This window comes from Saccostrea cucullata, unplaced genomic scaffold (genome assembly GCF_032062105.1).
Source record: "Saccostrea cucullata isolate Sc308-1 unplaced genomic scaffold, CSIRO_AGI_Scuc_v1 ctg16837, whole genome shotgun sequence".
NCBI lineage: Eukaryota > Metazoa > Mollusca > Bivalvia > Ostreida > Ostreidae > Saccostrea > Saccostrea cuccullata.
Window position 1 is genome coordinate 1 of NW_026940650.1, and position 11,216 is coordinate 11,216.

At 33.4% G+C, this 11,216-nt stretch overlaps 1 protein-coding gene across 1 annotated transcript; it reads right to left on the reverse strand.

Annotated features, from left to right (window-relative positions):
• Positions 1-64: 64 nt before the first annotated feature.
• Positions 65-10,690, reverse strand: LOC134255920 (uncharacterized; the record flags this gene model as incomplete). Its single annotated transcript, XM_062738519.1, has 4 exons — positions 10,560-10,690; positions 5,201-5,348; positions 492-710; positions 65-294 (listed from the first exon to the last, which is right to left on the reverse strand). Coding segments are annotated over exons 2-4 (494 nt in total), but the record flags the coding sequence as incomplete, so codon positions are not given.
• Between the last annotated feature and the right edge of the window lie 526 nt (positions 10,691-11,216).

The window sequence follows — 11,216 nt, forward strand, 5'->3', positions numbered from 1 at the left end:
GCAATTTATCCTGATTTAGGGAACTGATTACTCCACATGATATTTTTACTGGACCTAGCCTAACCTTCTTCCTGCGAGTTCATCTTGGAGATTCTGAGCCACATCTTTGATGTATTTAGCCGGAGCGCTTGTCTTCTGATTCTCTATCACAGCCTGGACCTCCTCTGTGAAAAAGTCTGGACCACAAATCTCCAGCATCTCTCTCAGACCCATTATACAGGCGTACAGCACATGCTGGTCAGTGCAACTCTTCAGTCTCTCAGTGAAGTAGTCAAAAACTGGTTTCTGGCAGTCCTTATAAAGAAAAATACTTCAAATATAAGTCAATGACTACAACATTAATTTTTTTTTACATCATATTGGGAGATAATGTTCATCTGTGGAAAAATCTTCTGAACATAAATTTTTTTTTCAAAAGTCTGAGTTTTAACCTGTCCCGTTATACCAGTACCGATGCCTTAACAATACAGGAAATAATATCTGATAGTCACCTTACAAACAGCAGCAGCCCTGGTGACAATGTTCATTTGGTAACTAGCCATGGTATCCTGCATCAGTTTGGAGTTCAGCAGGGGGTGAGGGATGAAGGGTCCAAAGAGGGCAGGCTGTGACTTGGACAGTATATCCATGAAGATCAGCACCTGACTGTTAGCCGTGAAATCCATGAAGTGGACATCAAAGAACAGCTTCATACTACGAGGAGTGAACACCTAAAGAAACAGACAACAAATGAAGGTGTTGTCACAATCTACAAAACTGTAACTGAATTAATTCAATGGGGTTGTAAGACAACAACCAGAAGTCTCTCTGAGACTGTAGCTCTACTGGTTTGTACTTATAATAAAGGAAGAGAAAAGCAGCAGTTGGGACATAAACTTTACAAAAGCAATACATAGAATAATGATCCTTGATTAAGTCTCTTTTTGTGGCAAGATTGCAGTAAGACTACAACTGTGGGAGTAGCCTTTGTAAATAAAATTTTACAGAATTTTCAATTTTAGTTACCATGGCAACATCGATCATCGAAATCCAAAACACAAAACTGATAACTATGTATCTCAGTGTAGTCTACTTGCATGCCAAATTATATTATAATCAGACTCAAACTGTAGGAGGAGTAGCATTTTGAAAGTATTTCACAGAACTTTCTATTTTTAGTAACCATGGCACCATTCATCTAAATTAAAAACCGATATATAGAATTATGTATCTTAGCATAGTCTACTTTTGTGTGAAGTTATATTGAAATCAGACCTAAACTGTAGGTGGAGTAGCATTTTAAAAGTATTTTACAAAAATTTCTATTTTTAGTAACCACGGCAACACCGTTCATCGATATTAGAAACCGATAAAAAGAATTATGTATCTTAGTGTATTCTACTTGTGTGCCAAGTTATATTGAAATCAGACAAAAACTGTAGGAAGAGTAGCATTTTGAAAGTATTGCACAGAAATTTCTATTTTTAATAACCACTGCAACACCATTTATTGAATCAAAAATCAATACGCAGAATTATGTATCTAAGTTTAGTCCACTTGTGTGCTAAGTTATATTGAAATCAGACCAAAACTGTAGGAGGAGTAGCATTTTGAAAGTATTTCACAGAAATTTCTATTTTTAGTAACCACGGCAACACCGTTCATGGAAATCAAAAATCGATATACATAATTATGTATCTAAGTGTAGTCTACTTGTGTGCTAAGTTATTTTGAAATCAGACCAAAACTGTAGGAGGAGTAGCATTTTGAAAAATTGTTTACAGACACACAGACAGGCAGACGGACGGACGGACGCCGGACGCATAACTATCGCATAAGCTCTTCTGGTCTCTGACCAGTAGAGCTAAAAATTAATGACGGTGTTGTAATAATCTACAAAACTGTAACTGAATTAATATTTATGGGGTAATATGTGGATTTGCATTTTCTTTTAAGTCATGAAGATGAAGACATTCTGAGGAACTGTGTACATTAATAAACACACTAATTCACAATATATATTTACATACATCCAAATCTATGAGTGTTTCTTATCACCTTTCCCAAAGCTCAAGGATAATAAAACTTTTTTCCTACCTAGCTTGTAACACGAGCTTTGATTGGTTACAAATCTGGTGTAAATTCCGTGCACCCGATTTGAGCCGGGTGTAAATAAAACGTAGCACAATGCATACATTCTCAGTACGTAGTTATCTAATCGATAGATTGAGACACACTCTGATGTTTCAAAGTTTTTTTATTGGTACAAAGGAAATAAATTCGTTATCCAGGTCCAATAAGGGTTGGGGGGATTCCCCGGGTTTTTTTCCATACACCCTTCGGCCTGCGGCCTCAGGGTGTATGGATAAACCCGGGGAAACCCCCGTCATTTATTAACCTGGATAACTAATAATACAATTCATTGGTAACAAATAATATCAACTCGTAAATCATGGGAAATCCTATACATTTTGGAGAAAACAAATTTTATTTCAGTTTTTAATCTTTTCCTGTGAAAAGACCTTTCTAAATAAAATAAAATATGATTTTTGACCTTGTGACCTTGAAGTTTGACCTACTTTTCTAAAACTTAAACCTTGGTCATAACTTCTAAATGGTCAGAAGAGATGGGGTTTATTTTAAATTATGTAAACCTGGACAAGACCTTTATAAATTCACTATAATTTTTTACCCTGTGACCTACTTTTTAAAAAATCAAGCATTTCTTAAAATTGGCCATAACTTTTGATTAAGAAGAGATAGGGCTTTCATATTAAACAAGTTTATTAACTGTGACAAGACCTTTTTTTACATACACAGTGACTATGATTTTTTTACACCGTTAACCGGACCTTGAAGTTTTATCTACTTTTCAAAAACTTTAATCTCGGTCATAACTTTTGAAAGAGAAGAGATAAGGCTTCCATTTTAAAATTGTGTATTGCCTGTGACAAAACCTTTCTAAATACACTATGACTTTTTATCCTGTGACCTTGACTTTGATGTTTGACCTACTTTTAATTAATAATTTTACTTTGACGTCATAATAATCGTTGAACGCCGAGGAAGTGCAACGTCACAAGCAAAAATAAACCAAAGTTCTGTGAGACTGTTCTCTGGTTTGTACTTACCGGTATAATAAAGAAAAGAAAAGTAGCAGTTGGGATTAAAACTTTACAAAAGCAATAAATAGAATAATGATCCTTGATTAAGTCTATTTTTGAGGCAAGATTGCAATAAGACTACAGCTGTAGGAGTAACTTTTAATAAAATTTTACTGAATTTTCAATTAAAATTACTATGGAAACATAAATCGTCAAAATCAAAAACACAAAACTGTTAATTATGTATCTTAGTGTAGTCTGCTTGCATGCCAAATTATATTATAATCAGACTCAAACTGTATTCGGAGTAGCATTTTAAAAGTATTTCACAATTACTATTTTTAGTAACCAAGGCAACACCATTAATCAAAAATCAGAAACCGATACACAGAATTATATATCTTAGTGTAGTCTACTTGTGAACCAAGTTATATTGAATTCAGACCAAAACTGTAGGAGGAGTAGCATTTTGAATGTATTTTTTAAAAATTCTATTTTTAGTAACAAGGGCAACACCATTGATCGAAATCAAAAACCGATACAGAGAATTATGTATCTTAGTGTAGTCTACTTATGGGCCAAGTTATATTGAATTCAGACCAAAACTGCAGGAGTAGCATTTTGAATGTATTTCAAAAACATTTTTATTTTAGTAACAACGGCAACACCTTCATTGAAATCAAAAACTGATAAACAGAATTATGTATCTTAGTGTAGTCAACTTGTGTGCTAAGTTATACTGAAATCAGATCAAAACTGTAGGAGGAGTTGCTTTTTGAATGTTTTTTTTAAAAAATTCTATTTTTAGTAACAAGGGCAACACCATTCATCGAAATCAAAAACCGATAAATAGAATTATGTATCTTAGTTTAGTCTACTTGTGTCCAATTAAGTCATATTGAAATCAGACCAAAACTGTAGGAGGAGTAGCATTTTGAAAAATTTTCACAGAAATTTCTATTTTAAGTAACCACGGCAACACCGTTCATCGAAATCAAAAACCAATAAATAGAATTATGTATCTTAGTGTAGTCTACTTATGGGCCAAGTTATTGAATTCAGACCAAAACTGTAGGAGACAGCATTTTCAATGTATTTCTAAAAACATTCTATTTTTAGTGACAACGGCAAAACCGTTCATTGAAATCAAAAAGCAGATATAGAATTATGTATCTTAGTGTAGTCTACTGGTGTGCCAGTTATATTGAATTCAGAGCAAAACTGTAGGAGGAGTAGCATTTTGAATGGTTTTCACAGAAATTCTATTTTTAGTAACAATGGCAATACTGTTCATTGAAATCAAAAACAGATATACAGAATCATGTATCTTAGTGTAATCTACTTGTGTGCCAAGTTATATTGAAATCAGACTTAAACTGTAGAAGAAGTAGCATTTTGAATGATTTTCACAGAAATTTCTTTTATTAGTCACCATGGGAACACTGTTCATCGAAATAAAAAACTGATACACAGAATTATGTATCTTAGTGTAGTCTACTTGTGTGCCAAAATATATTGAAATCAAAGTAAAACTGTAGGAGAAGTAGCATTTTGTAAAAATGTTTACAGACAGACAGACAGACGGACGGATGTTGGATGCATTACTATCAATAACTATTTGGTCTCTGACCAGTAGAGCTAAAAATCACGCTCAAATTGACCAGAAGCTGTTACGTTGCTATCCATTAATTTAGCTTACACAAAGGATAATACATATGTTTTTAAATGGAAATCACATTTGCAATTAAGGTAGAAAGTCAAAAAATGTAAATATAGGCAATGAATCATTATTTTTTGAAAGATATAGTCTCATAACTGCAACTGTGTGTGGAAACAAATTTTCTTAACCGCGTCACTCAATTTTTTTGCACACACCGTTGCAGTTATGAGAATATATCTTTCAAAAAATAATGATTCATTGCTTCAGGGTGTTATATTTTTCACAGTATGCGATAACAAAAATGACATCTCACCCACAAAGACACCAAAAGCGGGGGACCACAATTCTTTGAATTTGCTTGTTTTAATGAAAATTTTTTACTTTGTAACTATACATGTATAATAACCAGCTCTGTAAACTTTTGAATATTTGAGTTTTTCAGATGATTTTTTTCTACCTCTGGTTGAGTTTCAGCAATTTTCTTCAGCAGGAAACACTGCATGACAAAGCAGTTTGTTTCCTTGTCCTTGGCAAACACTTCCACTAGGTCAGTGAACCGCTTCCAAATTCCTCAGGTCCATTTTCATAGGCTGCTTCTAAATTCACTGCAATAGTTAAAAGAATGAGAAAAATGTCTTTTAAATAAATATAAATTCAACAATCTTATTGGAAACTGGACTAGAACAAGTTTTGTACATGGAAGAATTTCAAGGTACCACCTACAGTGTATTATGAACCATCAAATTATCTCAATTACAGTACTTGGTTTCCATGATAATTTTATGCATAAACGCCTTCAGGCGTTATGCAAATTATCATGCAAGCCAATCAATTGATCACAAAGTACAAAGCACAAAGATCACAAAAAAAATAATCACAAAGAGTCACACATACATCTTAAGACACACAAACACAAGCTAAAGTCACCAAGACACCATAGCTATTAACAGGACACTATTACTTTTGGTAAGACACAAACTAAAGTCACAGAGAGACCATAGCTAGTCACAAAGACACTAGGGAACTGGGTCCCTGGGCTGAGTGGTCTAACTTACAATTCTGTTGTTTCCCGACACAGTCCAGGTACCCTTCCCAAGTCACCTAACTCTAACAAAGAGTTACATCAAAATTACACAAAAGCTAGCTTGATCCCTGTATTTACAACTATTTCTCCTATGCCTAATTACTACTGATTGGTTATAAATTCTAATCATTTGGTTGGCTAGAATATCAACTCTGAATGGCTACACATAAAATGATTTGATTGGGTGGGTATTCAATACCTTTTTCAATCCACTTTACTAATTCTGATTTACTACATATTCATGTTTTCTGGCCCTGTGGTTCTTGAAATAGCATTACCAAAATGGTGATAAAGATAGTTACACATTAAATAAATATCTTGTATTTTTTCATCCTGGAACCCACACCAATTCTCTTTTGATCATACCTTGTAAGTAAGAACAGCATCACAAAAAATTACATTGTTTAAAGTATCATAAACAAGAGGTCCAAGGGCCTTGAATCGCTCTTCTGATAAATTGTACAATCTATCACTTCTATTTGAAGCCTCTAGCCCTAAGTATCCTAAGACCCAGTTGCATCAACTGACAAAGTTTGATGATTCTTAGCCAATTAGGACTGAAGATATTTTTAATAATAAAGCTATAACCATAAGTACATCACAGTGACCTACTTTAAGATTGAAGTTTTCTGAGGACTCAAGATGCATTAATAGACAAAGATTGAAGATTCTAAGCCAATAAGTATTTGAGACATTTAAAAGTAGGTCACCGTGACCTACTTTTTTGTTACATTCTTTGAAAACCCAAGTACATAACTGACAAAGTTTGATGATTCTAAGCCAATAATCCTGATTTTCAAAAGTAGGTCACCATGACCTATTTTTTGGCCACATTCTCCAAAAACCCAAAAACCCCCCAACTGACAAAGTTTAACAATTCTCTAGGTAACATTTTAAATAAAAAATAGCCATAAAATGTCAAAAGTAGGTCAAAGTGATGTAATTTTTGGTTTGCGACCCCTGAAAACTCAAGATGCATAACTGACAAATTTTGATGATTTAAGCCGATATGTACCTGATTACTTAAATATCCCCAAAAAATGTAAAAAGTGGTCACCATGACCTATTTTTTTGTTACACCCTTTGGAAAACCCAAAATGTCTCTGACAAAGTCTGATTATTCTAAGTATAAGATATTATATATAGCCATATAATGTCAAAAGTAGGTCACTCCGACCTAATTTTTTGTAACTTTTTGAACCCAAGTCATAACAACAAAGTTTGATGATTATAAGCCAAAAAGTACCTAAATATTAAAAGTAGGTCACCATGACCTTTTTTCGGTGACATTCTTAAAGCCCCAAGATGCATCAACAAACAAATTTTATTTTCTAAACCAGTTAGTACCATAGATATTTAAATAAAGCCATTAAATGTAAAAAATTAGGTCACCGTGACCTTTTTTGGACATATTTTTAAAACCCAAGATGCATTAACTGATGAAGTTTGATGATTCTAAGCCAATAAGTACTGTAGATACTTAAATAAAGCCATGAAATGTCGCAATGGGCAAGGCCTTTTTTTGGTGTATTTTAAAAACCTAAGACGCATCAACTCACAAAGTTTGATGATTCTAAGCCAATAAATACCTAAGATACTTAAATAAAGCCATAAAATTAAAAGTAGGTCACAGTGACCTATTTTTTGGTTGTTCTCTCCAAACCCAAGATGCATCAACTCACAAAGTTTGATGATTCTAAGCCAATAAATACCTAAGATCTAAAATATAGCCATAAAATGTTGAAAGTAGGTCATGTGACCTACATTTTGGTCAACTTTTAAAATACAAGATGCATCTGCTGACCAAGTTTGATGATCCTAGGTTGAAGGTAATAAAATATCCCTTTTTTAAACAATACAAAAACAAATGTTCAAAATTCAAAAAGTAGGTCACAGTGACCTCTTCAAAAATACTTTTTAAGGTCCAAAGATCATCAATTTACAAGATTTGATGATTCTAAACCTCTCAGTGTCTGAAATAATTGGATTAAATGTTATAAAAAAAATTAGTCATAAGTTCAAAAAGTAGGTCATGATGACCTACTTTTAAGTTGTTTTTTTTAAGGACCCAAGATGCATCAACTGACAAAGTTTGATGATCATAGGCCTTAAATTCCAAAATATGCCTTCAAATAATTTTTTTAAAAATACAAAATTTAAAAAGTAGGTCACCGTGACCTTTTTTATTTAACATGATGTGAAGTCCTAAGATGTATCAACTTACAAGATTTGATGATCCTAGACCTAAAACTAAGCAAAATATAAACTTTTTATTATTTGTAAATTTAGGTCAACTTTGAAGTGACCTTGAGACCACCCCTTTTTGCCCGGGTGATCCCTTTGAACAATTTTTAATCTTCGACATATCCTGATCCTTGTATGTAAGTTTGGTAAAAATTCCTGGTGGTTCTGAAAAGAATTTTTTTAGCAACCATACTTTTGGTTTTGTTTTTGATTATCCCCCTTGTTTAAGGGTCCCAACCCTTATTTTAGTATAAAAGGTAGCCCTTAGGCCAAGGATACCCTTGACAAAATTATATGATTGGCCAAGGGGTTCTTGATTATGGCCCATATTTTAAAAATTAACGCACACCGCACACCGCACAAATGGCCATAGCATTAGCTCTTTAGCCTTTTGGGTGAAGAGCTTAAAATGATATAATATCAAGCTACCAATTTACCTATGATGTGTATTTCAGGGGTATGTATAATGATAATTAATATTGTGTTATCAATTTACCTATGATGTGTATGTCAGGGGTAGGTATAATGATATCAATATTGTGTTATATTTGTCATCTCCCTCGGGAGATGACATTTAAAATTTTTGCCGGAAGTGAAGTCCTAGTGAAAGCCTCCATTAATCTTTTGGGATCCTCGATGTTTTACAAGTTAAAAAGTTGTAAATGGTTTTTTTTAGAAGAATAGCTTAGGAGTGTGCTATTACTTTGGTTACCTATTTGAAAACCGGGAAAAAATTTGAAAAGAAGTACGATGCTCATAAATAGCTATAGTTTTGGTGTGTCGTATACATGTATGTATTGATTTCAATACTATGCCTTATTAAATTGGTAAGCCACCAAGGAGAACTGACAATGACGTGATTTCTATATATAATTTGTTGACGCGAAGGGAAAAACTGGTTCTCGCACAAAACAATGCAAAAGAACAAGCTTACAATTGATTTTGCAAAAAAAAAGTATGGGAAAGGTAACGCTAATTTTATGTTATTTTTTTAGTCTTTAAATTGGGTTTATTAAATTAATTCCTGTCAAACTTTAATGATTAGCTGCTTTTAAATGAAGGATAATTATTGTTGATAATTCCGTATTGTGTTTAAAAAAATATAGTTCAAGGAAAGTATTTAATTTAATAAATTTTAAACACCCAGAAGCACAAAGACCGCTAGAATGAAATTTCACCAAAAATGCCTTTTTGAGACTCCATGCTTTCCATATTTATGGGCTAAAAAAAACTGCGTACTTTACTGTGGAGTTTGCTGAATAAGTCATTTGGGTACTTCAGGTGTAATAATCTATATATTCATTGCATTAAAATATTTCCCTTTCTGTTTTTTTTCTTATTGACATTATGACATTATGACATTATTGATACCAAAGAGATGACATTTCAGGCTTTCTGGAAAGCCAAACTTGTTTCATCCACTGAATATTTTCTCCTTTGTTCTTAAGAAAACCCATTGCTTTAATCACTGCATGAACTACATCAGGCATGTCGCCTGTACAGATTTCTTGATCAGTGGCTGTTCCATCAATGAAACGTATAAAGACGTTCGCATCATTAATACAATAATTAAACTTTTTAATCCTTCTTTAAATGATTATTTAAACAAATATAAATATAAACAATAAAATGTCTTTCTTTGTTTATTATTACTGGAATTAACGGTCGCAGCTATTGCAGAAAAAATTTACATAACCCACTTACGCGAGTTATGTATTTTTTCTGCCAGCTCTTGCGTTAATTCCAGTAATAACAAACAAAGAAACATTTTATTGTTTAAATCAATTTATCCATGATGTGTATGTCAGGGGTAGGTATAATGATATCAATATCGAGCTACCAATTCACCTATGATGTGTATGTCAGGGGTAGGTATAATGATATCAATATCATGTTTTCACTTTACCTATGATGTGTATGTCAGGGGTAGGTATAATGATATCAATATCAAGCTACCAATTCACCTATGATGTGTATGTCAGGGGTAGGTTCATGATATCAGTATTGCGTTATCAATTTACCTATGATGTGTATGTCAGGGGTAGGTATAATATCAATATCATGCTACCAATTTACCTATGATGTGTAATTCAGGGGTAGGTATCATGATATCAATATTGTGTTATCAATTTACCTATGATGTGTATGTCAGTGTAGGATATATAATGATATCAATGATATCAGTATTGTTATCAATTTACCTATGATGTGTATGTCAGGGGTAGTATAATGATATATAATGATATCAATATTGTGTAATCAATTTACCTATGATGTGTATGTCAGGGGTAGGTATCATGATATCAATATCATTTTACCAATGATGTGTATGTCAGGGGTAGGTATAATGATATCAATATTGTGTTATAATTTACCTATGATGTGTATGTCAGGGGTAGGTATCATGATATCAATATCATGTTATCAATTTATCCATGATGTGTATGTCAGGGGTAGGTATAATATCAATATCATGCTACCAATTTACCAATGATGTGTACGTCAGGATTTTCAATGTAGTGGTAAATAAGATTCCCAATGTTGTCCGAGTCCAGCACTTGTGACGCTTGTTGACCAATCAAATCAGTGTCCCGCAGTTCTCGGTGATCCTCTCGTCTTCATGATTGGACATCAAACGCTGGATACTCGGGATGAGCGGCTTGCACTTACTGATGGTATTGCTGTCCCTTTTCTGAAGCAGAGATGGACTGATATATATCCAATCCAGATTACGTTGTACAATATAACAATCTATGTTCCTTGGAATTTAATGCTTATTACTTAGATCTGTCAAAATATTCTGCCTTATTTTACTTGATTCTGTAACGTATTTTTCTGCATGGGATTAATTTATGCTATGAAGGCGGACACAATTTTTCTGCAGAAAATTATCACAGCGCAGGCACTAGCAACAGGGGGGCCAGGGGGGGCCTGCCCCCCCCACTTGTTTTCCCAACATTATTCATACTATAGGGAAGATTCATTAATTCATTGAAAGGCTGGGCAGTTTCCTTTTTTTTTTTTGTAACTTTTTCAGGTAAGTAAAAAAATTTCTTGGTTTTCCCCCCCCCCCCCTCCCCCCACTTTCAAAAATGATGCTAGGTGGCTGCAGCTATTTTAAGTATATTTAGGAATGAAATTGCAC